At 39.7% G+C, this 16,414-nt stretch overlaps 1 protein-coding gene across 1 annotated transcript in view; it reads left to right on the forward strand.

The window, feature by feature from the left end:
• Positions 1–8,435: 8,435 nt before the first annotated feature.
• The window catches only part of LOC115817412 (cytochrome P450 3A27), a 13,684-nt gene continuing 5,705 nt past the window's right edge, over positions 8,436–16,414 (forward strand). The window contains exons 1-6 of the mRNA XM_030780713.1: positions 8,436–8,571; positions 8,660–8,753; positions 9,008–9,060; positions 9,438–9,537; positions 10,606–10,719; positions 12,042–12,130. Of these exons, the coding sequence (XP_030636573.1) occupies positions 8,501–8,571; positions 8,660–8,753; positions 9,008–9,060; positions 9,438–9,537; positions 10,606–10,719; positions 12,042–12,130 (521 nt within the window). The 5' untranslated portion in view covers positions 8,436–8,500. The remainder of the gene's footprint in view (positions 8,572–8,659; positions 8,754–9,007; positions 9,061–9,437; positions 9,538–10,605; positions 10,720–12,041; positions 12,131–16,414) is intronic.

The following is a 16,414-nucleotide window of genomic DNA, read 5'->3' on the forward strand; positions in this document are numbered from 1 at the left end:
GTAAGGCTGAATGTAGGATTGATTGCTCTGTCCGCTGGCAGTTAAACAGTGGGTTTCCCAGAGGACCATTCTGTGCGGATGGTCCTGAAATCCGATGGACTCCATCTGATTTGGGCCAGGTCCAAATTTTTACCTGCATTGCTGAAAACACAGATGCACAGAGACTTGCCCAGGTCTCCAAACCTGTCAAAGTTGTTGGTGAGTATACACACACATATACTCAAATAAACACACACACATACAGATATGTCCAAATAAAGATACATGCATTTAATCATGCATGCATTCAAATGTATACACACACATACACAAATACACACACAAACTAAAACACGAATGTATACATAAATAAATATAAACTATAAGATATATGCCTGAATAAATAAATACAGACATACATTGTTACCAAAATATACACACACACACAAATGCACGCACACATGCACACACACACACACACACACACACACAAACACAAGCACACACCTCAAAAAATATGCATATACACATGTGGTTTTATGTGTTATTTCTATACTGTATGAACTGACTGACTGGTGTTAATTGACTTGCACAGGCAAGGGGACAAAGCCAAAACCCAGTGGCTCTGTGGTACTGAGACCAGGGGGTTATATAACGATCACATTCACTCTGGTCCTGCTATTCCTGCTCTGTGCCTGAAGAGGGTGCTGTCGCATCAGATACCAGGCAGCTTCTACTGGGCCCAGAGACGTTCTGCTAAACTAATGGAAGCCCCTCCATTTCTCAGACTTTCCACACCCTCAACAAAATTCAGCTAATCCAAAGAACTCTGCCTAAAGAACTCCTCTTAAAGGAAAAAATGACCAATGGTGATCTTTTTAACACTTGTCTTTGAAACTTAAATAAAACGTGACAAATGAGAGTTTTATGCCAAAACTCATTCTCTCATATATAACGAGCTGTATGGCTTTTGTGATTGGCATGTTTTCAAACTGAGTCAGTGGATTGAATCAGACCCCTACCTACACAACTGTTTTAAGTGAGGAACATGCTGTGTGAAGCCTGATGAGCTAACTCAGTGTTCGATTAGCCTGAGACTCCGGGGTTTGTCTGACTCAAGGTTGTCAAATCTAAAGTACTAGTGGGAATGGCATGGGGAAAACATTCCAACAGTACATTTTGTCTAACTCAGCCAACTGGCAATATTTGATAATTCACACACTGAAGGACTCAGTCAAGGACTAAGGGACTCAGACCAGAAAAAAAAGACCTACCAGAGCAATTCTGATCAAATCCAGTTTGACTGGGATCATTTAACAAGTTCACTACATGAGCCTTAAACCAGTCTCATCACAGTCATAACAGAACTGTATGTGAGGCCAAACATGTGCTCTCTCTTCATTTATTATTGCTAAATTTTATGACAAACACAGTAGTAAGTTTAAAAAACACACCGGCCTTCTTACCTCTGTCAGACCAGTATTTTAATAAATCAGAATGACTTCCAAACCAGTGTATGCCAGGTACTGGTGTAGATAATGGCAGGTGTGTGTTTGTGTGTGTGTGTGTGTGTGTGTGTGTGTGTGTGTGTGTGTGTGTGCACCACGTGTGAGTCCAGTGGGGTAGAGGAGTCTGGGTAGGTGGGTATACTGTGAATTCTAAGGGATCCACATCTTAACATTAGAGGAGACAAAATATCACACACGCTTAGTTGTGGCATTTTCTGGTTACCTTATGAGGTAACTGTAGCCTTCGGCCGGCAGCAGATGTCATCAGGTGGTAGCCAGCCTTCACTGAATGTTTCACCCCTTAAACATGACACTGTCCAGTTGGTGGGCCGGCAGTGGTGGCCAAATCACTGCCAATCTCCTCCTGGCTTCCAGCTGCCCTCCTCTCGCCTACTCCATATCCAGCAAGAGGCTCGTTCTGCCTCCTCCCCCATCCTATGAGCTGCTTGTTTCTTGCTCCTTTTGTCCAGGCCCAGGGCTAACAACAACCTCCATGTTGATTTGGCTTATGGCTTAATTCTGTGTGTGTGTGTGTGTGTGTGTGCGCGCGCACCACATGTGTGTTCGGGGGTGTAGAAAAGTCTGGGTAGGTGGTTAAACTGTGAATTCTAAAGGATCCACATCTTAACTTGTGTATGTGCACACACTGCAAACACTGGAATACACACACGCACACACACACAGACACACAGACACACACTCCATCAGCCCACATATAAACAAAGGATCAAAAGCTACATCTGGTGTAAAAACAATTGATATCAGTAACATTTTGTAAAATATATTAACAGCCAATACAAGATTGTGAAACAAGATTGTGAACAGTATTGTATTGGCTATTAGTATATTTTGTATTGGCTGTAAATATATTTTAATATAGGTTGTTATATTTTCTTTTTCATAAATGCATTGTATGTAAATCATGTGTCAGCTGTAAAAGCTGAAAATTCAGAAGAATCATTCGATGGGTGATTGAATACAATCACACACTGGACCATAAAACACATGGAATACTTGTTGGCCTTAAGTAACAGACCTAACAAATCGCAAAATGTAGATCATTCTGAATAAAATTAAATAAACCCCCTGACACTAGTAAATGTACTCTTACAGCACACTGCCCAAATACATTAGATATCTCTGTGAGGTTTTGGCAGACCAAGACCCAATCACAGACCCACAGGGTAGAATTAGGTTTAAATACTTTATTCAAAAAATCAGGTGGCAATCTCAAAACAGTGTCCAGTCCAAGGTCTTAATCCAAAAATCCAGAGGGCAAACAAATCCAAATTGTTAGGCAAAAGAGTGGTCAAAAACAGGGTACAAACAAGGTCAAAGCCAGGGATCCACAGGGCAACCAAATCCAAAACGTTAGGCAAAAACAGGTCCAGGCAACACAGTCAAACTTACAACTCACAGAAGGCAAAGCACACAGACTGGCAGAAAGAACTAAAGGACAAGGAACAGGTGCAGACACAGGACTTAAATACACAGAACAGTTGACAGCACAGACAGGCTATTGGTGGAAACAAACCAGGTAATAATAGGGATCAGGTGGGAGGCGGGGACAGGAGTACACAGGGGCAAACAGAAGCACATGGCAATACCAAAACAAACAAAAGCACAAGGCATAACAATACACAGAATGGCCAGCAGGGCGGCCAAATTCCCCAATCCTGACAATCTCAGAAAATGATTCAGCAGTGAGTATCGTTTCATGTACAGCAGACCAGCTGTAGCTATGCTGGCTGCTTCTTGATTGTATGTATATTTATGCTTTAAAGACTATACTTGAACATAAGGAACTTCTTCTGTACAACCACACCAAACACAGCTTATTAGAGAACAAAAATTATGATCCACTTCTCTTTGTTTTGCTGATCGAGACACAGGAGCTTTTACTGCCTGTCTCTATCTGACTAGTCCTCGGTAGTCATCTCACCAATGAGGTCTTTTTGTGTGTAAGTTCTATGTGTTGTGAAACTTACCGACACATTAAACCCAGCGACTACGTTGAAATGTCCATTCACACTCACTGGTTAAGTAGAATATGTGTCATTTGTATGGGAATTTAAATAAGGTCCATGAATCATATCCTTTATTGGATTTGTATTGGATTTATAAAGCCTTTGCATAAACTGGCAAATGCCTGGCCCAGCTGACGCAAGGTCATACATCATTTTCTTCCTTAATTTAGGGTGTGTCCTCTCTACTTTATCCTGACTCTGTGGATGATATGGAGAGCTCTGAATTATTTTGACTTTGAGGGACTGCATAAGACTCTGAACTGCACCTTTAAAGTCTTTTCCCTGATCGTGCTGCAAAACCTTAGGTGGGCCATGTTCAAAGTGTATTTCTTTAAGATGTTTGGGAATCTCTCTGCTTTGCTTGGTTTGCAATGGTCTCAGCCATACATATCTGCTAAACACATTAACCACTGTAAGGATGTACTATGTGGCAAGGCCATGTTTAACAGTCCATTTCTCCATGTCTATGAGATCAATCTGATGATGGTCTTGAACGTCCTTGGCCCTGGTGGGCTTTGGAATTGGTTTGTTTACAAATCTAGCCTTTATCAGTTGGTAGTGCTTGCTCCTTTCCAGTATCCTTTGCATATTGACAGTACTGAAACCAGAGATTTGCTCCCTCAGGAAGACATTGAGCTTTCATGCTCCACAGCCTTTTGTTTCACTGAGACCCTTTCTCACAGTGGCTTAAAGGTCTGACTTCTTAGCAACTAGTTTTCCAGCACATATTATTGGCTTTCTGTCTGGGACATACAAGTGCTTATTCCTCCAGAGTCGAACTAGGGCAGAACGCTCTTTCAGCCACAGGGACTGTAAATTCTCCTTTCAGGGCTTTCAGGATAACATCACACGTGCCATCTGTCATAACATGTGGAATTAGTATTATGTATTATTAGTATTATTTTGAAAAACAGCCAACTCGATTGCGTATTATAACTATATGATATGATAGCAGTTACGAAGCAGCAATATAAGGGCAGTGGGCAGGTTACTGGTTGTGAATTAATATATCTAGCTGTGTATTTGTTAATTACACATTTAGATAATGCAGTAAAAGTTTCTCACTGTATGCTATGTCCCACACAGAACATAGCTAAGTAACCAGCTAGCATTGACTGCAACTAAATTATAATGGTAATCAATTTGAACTTCATAATCTTCGCAACAAAAACCGTACTTTTTCAGAGGTCTTATGTTTAGCAGGGTGCCAGCTTACCTATCTCCCTGATATTACACTGTAGTGTCCAATTCAATAACAATCCAGTCAAACACAATAATCATCCATCTCATATAATTCATATAATTTATTTGAGATAACTATCAAAGAAGCCCATTCTCAGAGTAAATCCCGCTTCCTCTTTCATGATGGGCTGTCTTGGAGAAAACTGCGGGCATTGTTCCACCACATCTTTCACTGAAACTCAAACTATTTTTCACGACGGAGTATTTCGGCCACATTGAGGTGGAAAAAAATTCTGAGATTTTAAGAATAAAGTCGTAATATTACGAGAATAAAATCACAATTGCGAGAAAAAAAGTAACAATATTTTGGGAATAAAGTCAAAACTTAATGAGAATAAAATCGCAATGTTTCAAGAAGAAAAGTCATAACATTACAATAATAAATTCCTAATTTTATGAGAAAAAAAATCATAATATTACAAGAATAAAATCTTAAAATTTCAGAAAATACATTACCAGTAACCAAACAAAACAAAACAAAACAAACCAAGTAGAATAGACACAGTTTCTTACACAATCTTTTCAAAGTCCTGATACTTATGATGTTGTGGTGCTGATGTGCCAAATGATTAAGTATTCCGTTCTTTGTGAAACCTAAAGTATAACTTCACGAGATGCTCCACATTCCTCATTTTAGAGCATTGGACAGGCTGATCCTCTGATTTCCCCTCTAGAATAACACGTATCCTAAAATTATGACTTTATTCTCGTATTATTGTGGATTTTGTTCTTGTAAAATCACGACTTTATTCTCATTATATTATGACTTTTTTCTTGTAAAGTTACAACTTTAGTATCGTTGTATTACCACTTTATTCTCGTAAAAAGACCTTATTCTCGAAATCTCAGATTTACATACCCTCCATGTGGCCCTAATATTCTGTTATAATTTTTGACTCCAATGCAGTCGATTCTTTTGGACGGTCATTCTTTACATAGCGCAGGGAATTCTAACAATGGGGGTGGTTATTATGTTGTGTATTATGGTTATGGCCTGGCTCTAAACTGTTTGAAAATCAGACAAGCAGAAGATTTTTATTCTCTTATACTTGTGTAATAATACATATCAATAAAAGGAATCTTGAATCACGAGTCTTATAATTCATGTCCATTTACTGTTTGGCTTTGTGACAGTGTGACAGGGTTTGGGAATCTAAATTAACCAAAAATGTAAAACCAACACATTGGTTTGAGCCTTTATTGCATCGTGCACTCAAACAAGTCATTACCAACACTATCACTATATCATATGATTAAAACAGTGATCACAAACACTGATTAAATTTTAAATGTGCACCATGCAGGAGACAGTGTAGTGTAAACCAGGTTGGCTTTGTGAAATTTTAAGTTCTGTCTTCTGCTCTGATTGTCTTATCTTCGAGCTTTAGTGTCTTGCTTGGTGTTTGTATGAACTTTTCATTCATTAACATTAAGATGATGTGAAGGTAAAGCGAATCAAATGACCTTGACCTTGAGAAACATGACACCACTTTCAACTGTCTAGCAGTAAACAACAGAGAGATGACACCTCATATCCTCCGTCAGTCCCCATCTTCCTTTATAGACACTGCATCATGCAGTGGGCTGTTCATATCGAAATTCTGCCTGATTAAAAATTAGGAGATACTAAGCTTGCGACATACTAAACATGCCATTTACCAGTGAAACTGACATAGGGAAGGAATCATCACATATGAATAATCAATGACCGGGTTATAAACTTACCAAAAATTGAACATTTGATAATTATAAATTAATGGCTGATTTATAGTGGTTAGGGATTCATTCTGTGTGTTGACTAAAATGAAAGTGAATTGAATGCAACTCAGTCTAAATGTTGATGGATGAAGCAACATTTAAATCTGGGGCAAGTGTATAAGGGAAGAGGATAATATCACAAAATATGAGAGGATAAAATAATTCCCAGTTTCACTTCACATTAGGTTACATATTAGTTTACATTAGTTTACATTGATTTAACATTAGTTTTTAGTTTACACTGGTTAAAACAATACACAAGTGAGCACCAGTGTTTTCTTTGTTTAATTGCAACTTATGGGGACGCAAAGGGTGAGTGTTGTTGATTTTTTTAATGTGTAAAAGTAAATATGAGCTTCCCAGTCACTGGCCTGAGTTAATGGAAACATAGCATGAAATGTTCTAGATAATAAAAGTTTTGCTTTTGAACAAAACAAAGAGTAAACAAAGAAATACAACAATCAAAGAGTTGATTGTTGTTATTTACATGGATTTTATTGTTTACAGTGTGCTCAGGTGGTGTAGTCAAACACTGCGGGGCTTCCATATGACAAAATAGGAGAGGATAAAATAATTCTTTCTTTCTGTTTACACTAGGTTACATTAGTCTATATTTCTTTTTAGTTTACTGAAATCACACTAATCCACCCAATTTACACTGTAGCTATGTTGAGCAAACACCAGTGTTTGTTTCATTTCAATTCATGGGGGACCCAGAGGGTGAGTGTTGTTTGTATTTTTTTTTTAAATGTGTTTAATGTGACACCCATGCTGACACATCTGGCAGTGCTCGTGGCTGGGATGCTGGCAGGCGACTGTCTCCCTGTGGCTGCAATAGCGACTCCCACTGGTTGGTCAGGAGCACCTCATTACTGGTGGACAGATTCTGGGAGCATGGTGTGAACCTTTGAGTGTGTGTTCAGAAAAGTCCTCAGTGATCTGGTGAAAACAACTGATTGACACCACCACACATAGAAGCAGGGAACTCTGGTGGTTTACTCCTTCATACATGGCAGAAACCTCTAAAACAAAGTTCAATAAATGTGGTTATATAAATGGGGGAAATGAACTACACCAGAAAAAAGCTCAGTCAACATGTTGCTTCTTGTCTGAAGTAATTTTTTGAAGTCCATAATATATATTATGGATATTTATGAGTCCGTTCACTGAATGGTTGTCTCAATGGTTTCTAGCACTGAATTACTTCAGCAGGGCAAGCTGACTCCCATTACATTTTTCTCAAGTACATTATGGGCCTGGTCTCTTGTATCACTGGCAGAGGCATGACTCCTGTACTGATAGACAGAGAGAGAAAGTGACCTCTGCAGAGACTGAAATGTCATAACCCTGATGTCCATATTAACTTTTGTACACAGAGACTACTAATCATACAGAGTTCACTAAGTTTGAGAGGTCTGCATAAAGCTGACTGTTTCAGATGTGTGTGTGTGTGTGTGTGTGTGTGTGTGTGTGTGTGTGTGTGTGTGTCCGTGTGTCTGTATAGAGGCTGATATGTTTGAGTGGTGTGTTTGCACAGAGGTAAATATTTCTCAGAAAGTGTGTGTACAGAGATCAATGTTATCTGCATGTATGCGTGTGTGTGTGTGTGTGTGTATGTGTGTGTGCAGAGGTTAAATCACCATGTTTAAGAGTTGAGGATAAAGCTTTTTAATGAATAAACTACTGATACTAGTAATGTATGAATAAACAGAGTGGGTTTTGGGAGTGTAAATCTGTGAATCATATAAGAGAAGTCTGTATATGAAAGATGAAGCAGCTCTCAAGGCATAGTGAGTGAACTAGCCTAACCTTACAATGTGTTTGATGCAGTTTCTGCAGTGTGTTGTAGTCTAGTTAATCATTCACTCTGGACTTGATTCAGGTTTAAAAGGACACCTGGCATCTCTGACGCTTTAGAGGTTGGTGTGGAATTCAGTGGTGAGAACCAAGACGTTCAGCAGTCCAACGGACCAGAAGTTGATCAGGATGGATATTCTGTCTTTTTTTCTGACAGAGACTGGGGTTTTGCTCCTTTTATTCCTGGGACTAGTGGTTTTGTGAGTAGACTGTCTCGTGATTCCTCCTTAAATGTGTATATTAATGTGTTACTATAGACTCTGACAATGTTCTGGCATCATTTGTCAGGTACGGGTACTGGCCTTATGGGCAGTTTGAGAAACTGGGAATCCCTGGCCCAAAACCACTGCCATTTTTTGGAACTCTTATACATTACAGGAAGGTTTGTATTTCACTGCCATAGACTGGTGTTGTGTTACAATGTGAAGATCAGATGATGTACTGTATTAGGGAAGGTTTGTATCTCAGTGTTGGCTGATGTTAAAGCTTATGTCTGAAGATCAGTCTTATTACTCTGACAGGGTATTCCTTCCCTGTTATGGAAACTGAGGATCTTTGTAGTAATGATGTGGCATAACTAGGAAACAACCTGTTATGATGCTTGAGTATTAATAGGATGGTACTCTGGTTTTTTAGGGCACGTTCATTTTTGACTTGGAGTGCTTCAGAAAATATGGGAAAATATGGGGGTGAGTTTTAACCATGATCTCCAACATCACGGTTAGGGAACAAATATATACTGATATGTTGATTATGCTGTGCATTAAATGTTTCATATATACTATTCAAGGATTACAAATGAATGTTATACATTGTGGTATAGAGTGTGTGTGATTGTCTTGTATGCTTTTGTACGTTAAAATTATTTTATCACAAAAATAACATCTAATTGGTAATCTCATTACATTTGAACTGGTATAAGGACATCTCGTTTACATGTAACTCTCTGTAGAATGTCTTAACAGTACACATCTGTTGTACTTGAGGAGTTAGTGTGTATTATCTAAATACTTCTGTGTTCAGTCTGTGTCCTTAAATAACCCAGTAATGTATGTTTCATTTGCAGGATCTATGAAGGGAGACAGCCTGTTCTCTGTGTCATGGACAAAACCATCATCAAAACCATCCTCATCAAAGAATTTTATTCCCTTTTTACCAACAGAAGAGTAAGACCTCACATGTCTTTTGAGATTCTTCTATAAAAAGAATATAAGGATTATTCATATACTGTATATTGTATATATTGTACATATTACCCTACAGTACTGATACAATTATTTATTTATTCATCCATCCCTCCTTTCCTCCAGTCATATTTGTACTGTTTTTGTGTTGTATTGCACTGGGAGTAGTGATATAAACTGCATTTCTGCGAGAAAATGTGAATGTCAAATCTTAACTGTAGAAATACTCGATCTGTCTCCAGCTGAAGTGTAGTCACTGAGCAAAAGACCACTGAATCCAACTATCAACTGCCACTGTGTTCAATCCCTCGTCGTAGCACTATAGACCTAAACTTTCCTCATTCATTTTCAATGGGAAAATAAGCAATTAAAAGCAGCAATTAAAAAAATGCGTAGACCGATCAATTAGCTGTATACAAGCACACTACTACATATTAGGACAGACCTGGTACTGCTGCAATGGAATCGATATCATCAAAACTGCTGGAGTAATTACAAAAATGAGCCAAACGACAACTGAATCCAACTATGTGCAATACCTCTTCGGCCTACCACTTGAAACGGAAGAACAATATGTGATTGCTGACACAATCACATAACTTAAATGATAACTTCAGACTGTAACTTTTACAGTTGTGACTGACATGACATTATCATTAACTAAAGTAACAGTTACTTCAAAACATTTCATTCACCAGTATAACAATGATACTCTGTTTACAAAAAATGGTCAGGATCATGTTATTTGGTTATTCTTATATTTTTTGCATATCTTATTTCCATTTATTTATTTATTTATTTATTGTGAGCAATACATTATTGAAATGCTATGGAAAAGCTTTGATTACCCAACTGGAGTCTTCTTTGGGGTCCTCTTTAGTATTTTCACTATAACTCTTAATGCTGTGTTTGTTATTGTTCCAATTTGCCTTACTGTTCCTTCCATTCTCATTTGAGACACTGGTCATAAGTCTGTATGACATTAACGATTGTACATCCTTGAGAACATAGTGAATCACTTTTGTTAACAGCATTCTCTACCACTGGCAGAATTTTCGTTTGAATGGGCCATTCAACGACAGTGTGTTTTCAGCAGCGGATGAGCATTGGAGAAGGATTCGAACTGTTCTCTCTCCCTCTTTCACCAGCGGGCGACTGAAAGAGGTGAGGGTGCTATCTTTCTGATCCCTTGCAGTGCTGCAACAGTTACACTTAAAGTCACTTTTCATCGTCCTCTTTGGAAAATTGCAAAAAGGCACCATTTTGAAAAGCAGTTGCTGAACTCTTAGGCTACTTTCACACTGCAAGCCTAGTGTTCAAATCGGACTTATTGCTCAGATCGGATTCTTTTTTTTTTTCGGCTGTTCAAATTACTTTTTAACTGTGGCCAGTAATGAGATGCCAGTGTGAACTGGTCATGGTCCTGAATTGCTCGTATGCGCAAGGTAAGTGATGATGTAGCCTACAGCAAGCCAGTCATTACTGTGAAATAAACAGGGTGATGCAGGACCCCGACGCGAATCGGACATTATCCCGCTAATTACAAGGCGACTTACGAAAGAAATGTACTTAGACACAAAATATTTGACACAAAATATTGATATGAAAATTATTCAACTGATGTAAAAATTATTTCATTGCTTCCGCTAAAAAATAGTCCATAGCAACGACCTGTTGGCAGCGGTCTCAGAAATAGCACACCATAGTATTCGTAGAAACGGACAGAATTCGTGAGCAGATAGCACAAAAGTATCACCTCAAATATTTATGAGGTCTAACACCTCACTGTCCATCCACTGACTACCTCCATCGCAGCTGTCTTCCATGTTTGTATTCACCGACTGACTCCTGCCAGCGCAGAATTGTGATGAATGTCTATCTAGAGTGACGTGAAAGTTGCATGAATTCCAATAGGACTGTTCAAGCTGCAGTCGCATTGCAAAAAAACAACAACAAAAAAACAGACCTGTATCCCATTTAGGACCACATGTGAAAATGGCCTAAATCGGAATTGAAAAGATCAGATTCCATGTGATTTGTGCTGTTCACAAACAGATCTGAGTCAAATGTGAGCAAAAATGGGATTTGGGGAACTTTTGTCTGCAGTGTGAACGTAGGCTTAGTTAATGTGTTTCAGGATCCATCCAGATGTTAATTGTTTTTCATTAGTAAACAAATTAGATATGTGTTTCATTAATTTAATGTTTTTCATTGGCAAAGAAATAAGATGTGTGTCCTATTTATTTATTGTTCTTCATTGGCATTGGGTGTCTGAGGGCAAAGCTTTTCAGATTTAAACATGCCAAAAAAGCGCAGTTTTAAGATTTAAACAAGGCACAAACAATCCTTGACTTCGAGAAACATGGATTATATTTTTCAATTTTTTTTTCATCATCATTGTCAGTAAAATGCACTATCCAATAAACTGCATGTTTTGAAAATGGCTGTACACACTTTTTACACTAAAGTCCAGTCTGTGTTCTCAGATGTTTGGGATCATGAAGAAGAACTCTAATATACTGATGAAGACTCTACAGAGGAAAGCTGACCTAGGTGAAGCTGCTGACTTTAAAGAGTGAGTCCCTCTCGAACACATGAATGTTTGCTATTCTCACTACATTCACATAACACAGCATATATTCCATTTACAAACATGTACTTCACTGTTCAAAGAACAGTTTAAGAGTTATTCAGAATATCCAATCTTGTTCTCCACCATAACATTACTATATGTGCTGACCAGGGTTTACGTTAGCCGGTAAACACCAGTTTTTGCTTGGTAAAATTTATTAAAAAAAAAAAAAGAAAGAAAGAAAAGAAAAAAAAAACGATAAATTAAAAACTTGCCAGTCAAAATGTCCGGTAACAATGCTAAACAGGACATGTGTTTTTCGACAGCGAAAAAGCCTATCAACAGTATTGCAAGCTGCAAAGACACATTTGACACTTTTGATTTCAAGTCGGCAGAAGAGGTCTTTCGCATGTAACAGGTTACATATGTTTTGTGATAGCTTACATTTTAGCAGCTAATTTTGAGGTTTTCCTCAATCGTTGCTGTTCATTTTGCTTGACTGTTGCTGCTCATTAGGCCTAAATTGTCAAACTGATTTGAGGTCGTTGTCATCCTTCGTTGTCAAAGGTAACCGGTAAGTTTCAGATTTGTCTGGTAAAATAAATTCTTTCAGGATTCCAGACCGGCAAGAAAAAATCCTATATATAATATTAATATGTATGTATGCAGGGGGATAGCCAGAGCTTTTCTGCTGGGGGGGTGGGGCAGCTAGGTCCAGTCATTTTATTGGGTTGGCACAAGAAGGATTATGATAGGCCTACTTATCGTTCTCGTCGTTATCTCTTGTCAGAAACACTTTCTGTCAAAAAATCAATACGAAATCCTAGGAGTATTATCGTTATCTCATGTTAAGCGTTTTCCTCTCCATTGACGCCCATCATAAGGAAAAAGCTTGGCTAAATGTCCCAAAACAGTGATCAATGATCGCCAAATTTGTCATGTCCCCTCAACCCACATAGCAGGCCTATGAATTGCAGTGTGTTTACTGATTCAGCTTGAACACATAAGACATTTGTTGTAGTCAGTACAAGCAATGACTAAACAATCAGCTGACTTTGTGCTCTTGTTTGTGCACTATATTAGAATACAGCCTATAGGAAATCCTTATGCACTTCGATTAGAAATTTTTAGATGGGAGAGCACTCGTAACAAGAGATGTGTGAGAGCAACTGGTGATCTCTAATGGCAGCTTTTATGTATTAAGCTGCGTTAAGCCTTCTCCTAATGGGATCAATAGAGCAAAAATGCTTAACATATGTTAACTCAACAACCATATTCCTTTTCTTACTGTTTTGATTTTTCAAGAGGAGATTGTGTTTATGAAAAGAGATGTGTGAGAGAAATTTTGTCTTCTTTGATGGTACTTTTACTTTATTAAGCCAGATAGCTTTTTTCTTTGCCTGTAATGGGCGGCAATGAGAGAGGACAGCGCTTAACGTAACACTTTTGATAAAATATGGTGTTTATAACACGTGAACAGTAGTGGCTAGTGGCTGGTGGCTGCGGAGGCAGACTACGCAACACACGCACGCACACACAATCTAGTTCTTCATATTGGAGTGGTCAAGATCCACTAGTAAACAAATACAATATGTGCTGAGAGATGCAGACTCCTCTACAAGATCGACTGTAACTCTTTTAATCCTGAAGAGATTTTCATGAAATGTGGTTTGTTATAAACGTGAGAAATTGAACATGATTCTGGTTGCTTATTGGAATTAAATTAAGTTACTGGGGGCGGATCTAATCAGCACTATGCCAAAATATTAACCTTTTCAATAGCCACAGCTTCTTCTGGGACATGCAGGCTCCAATCTATGAATAGGCAAGATCAAGTGTAAATTATTGAGAATTTCAGCTTTTGTGAATTTCTCCAAAAATTATAGAAAACGTAATTAAAAATGTAATTCCTACCTGATGCCCTGATGGAATTGCACAGGAGCTCTAAATTGTCACGCTGGTGGTGTGGTGCAGGACCCAAGTGCAAAGACACGATGGTTGACAGTGACAAAACGGAAGGCTTTACTTAAAATGAAGACCAAAATACAGTGCAAACTAATAACAAAAGCCGATAACAAAAAGGTGCAGCATGACAGTGTGCAAAATACACAAACAACGATAGACAAAGGACAAGTGAAACACAAGGGCTTAAATACAGAGGAAAACTGAACAGGGCAAAACAGGATTGGTTCAAATTAACAAGGTTAATAATCGGGACAAACAGGAACAGGTGAGGGGCGGAGACAGACAGAGCAGGAGCACAAAGACAGAACAAAACAAAATGGAGGTGCAGGCTGTGACAGAGCCCCCCCCTTAAGGGGCGGCTCCCAGATGACCCAAAACAAAAACAAAGTCCAGAACAGACCGGGTGGGTGGGGGGGCACACAGAGGGAAGACCGAAGGTGCTGCTGATGGGTCCCCTCTGCAGCGGAGCAGGTGAGAGGTTGGCTGGATCGGACACCGGAGCGGGCTTTCCAAACCGGGCAGAAGAACAGGAATGGAGCAGACTCTTCAAAACAGCCTCGACGTCGGCTAGAGGGCTGAGCTGGGTCGGGGAAAGGGCCTCGGGAACAGGACAGGGCGTCAGCATGGGAGCTGACCAGGACAGGGCGTCAGCATGGGAGCTGACCAGGACAGGGCGTCAGCATGGGAGCTGACCAGGACAGGGCGTCAGCATGGGAGCTGATCTGGACAGGGCGTCAGCATGGGAGCTGACCTGGACAGGGTGTCAGCATGGGAGCTGACCTGGGCCGGGAAAGCGGCCTCGGGAACAGGGCAGGACAGCGCATCCTCCATGGTGTGCCGGGCAGCGCATTCCTCGCGCTGGGCAGCGCATCCTCCATGGTGCGCCGGGCAGCGCATTCCTCGCGCTGGGCAGCGCATCCTCCATGGTGCGCCAGGCAGCGCATTCCTCGCGCTGGGCAGCGCACCCTCCATGGGGCCTTCGGAGACACTGCTTGAAGATGCTTCAGGGGATTCAGGGTGGCAGAGACAGGAGACCCAGGAGCGGACACAGCCCTAGAGATGGTTGGGCCCAGCACCACAGTCCATGTGGTGCCTGGGTCTAGGGCTGGGAGCCCCCCCCCCAAAACAAGGCACAAATTAACAAGGTTAATAATCGGGACAAACAGGAACAGGTGAGGGGCGGAGACAGACAGAGCAGGAGCACAAAGACAGAACAAAACAAAATGGAGGTGCAGGCTGTGACATAAATGGTCCTGACCGAAGCGGCATGTGCAGTCATAACGCTGTGACTGAAGGACAATTAGGTTAAAATATTCTAATGTAGAAATGTGCACTACAACTAGGCCTAGGTAAGGGATCACATACAACTAGCTGGTTATTATTACGAAATAAACCCCGACAGGGTGATACAGGACCACGACGTGAAGCTTCATTATCTCATTACACAGCTACTTACTAAAGAAATCAAATAATTTGATACAAAATATTGATTTAAAAATGATTTTATCGCTTCCACTAAAAAATAGTCTGTTAGAGTCTACGGTTGGTCCATAGCAACGGTCTGTTATTCATAGCAACGATCTGCAATTCAGAAATAACAGACTGTAGAATGCCGTAAATGACCAATCAGAATCGAGTGTTCAACAAAGTCGTGTAATAAATATAGATAAAAAAGGATTGAGAGCAAATAACCCTGCTCACAACAATGTTTTGGCAATAACATGCTAATTTCATGAAAATCGGTTCCGAGTTACAGTCGATTTTGCAGAGAAGTCTGCATCTCTCAGTACATATTAGTATTGGTTTACTAGCAAATCTTGACCACTCCAACATGGCAGATGCACAGACACATACAGCAGCGGCCAATGAGGTATCTACTGTTCCCTCAAGGAAGAAACCGTTTTCGTCGTTTTAGACCTCTCTTAATGGCTGGTTGGATCTCACACAGTAAACGAAACTGCAGTATTTTTATTGAATAAATACACAGAGAATCTCAAACTAACTGGTATTTTATTGTTTTATTTGTGTTTTATGTCAGACAGATTTGGTGATCATTGGATGCTGTTTTGGAACATTAAGCCACATTAAGCATTTTCCTTATAATAGGCGTCAAAGGAGAGGAAAATGCTTAATGTAAGATAACGTTCATACTTCTAGGATTTCGGTTTTGATTTTTTGACAAGTGGAAGTGTTTCTGACAAAAGATGTCCGAGAGAAATTTGGTGATCATTGATCGCACTTTTGGGACATTAATTTAAGCCACATTAAGCCTTTTTACATTGAGCATTTTATAATGTCTGCCGCTGAATGCCTTCAGTTCTC

Source organism: Chanos chanos, chromosome 7, assembly GCF_902362185.1.
Source record: "Chanos chanos chromosome 7, fChaCha1.1, whole genome shotgun sequence".
NCBI classification, from domain to species: domain Eukaryota; kingdom Metazoa; phylum Chordata; class Actinopteri; order Gonorynchiformes; family Chanidae; genus Chanos; species Chanos chanos.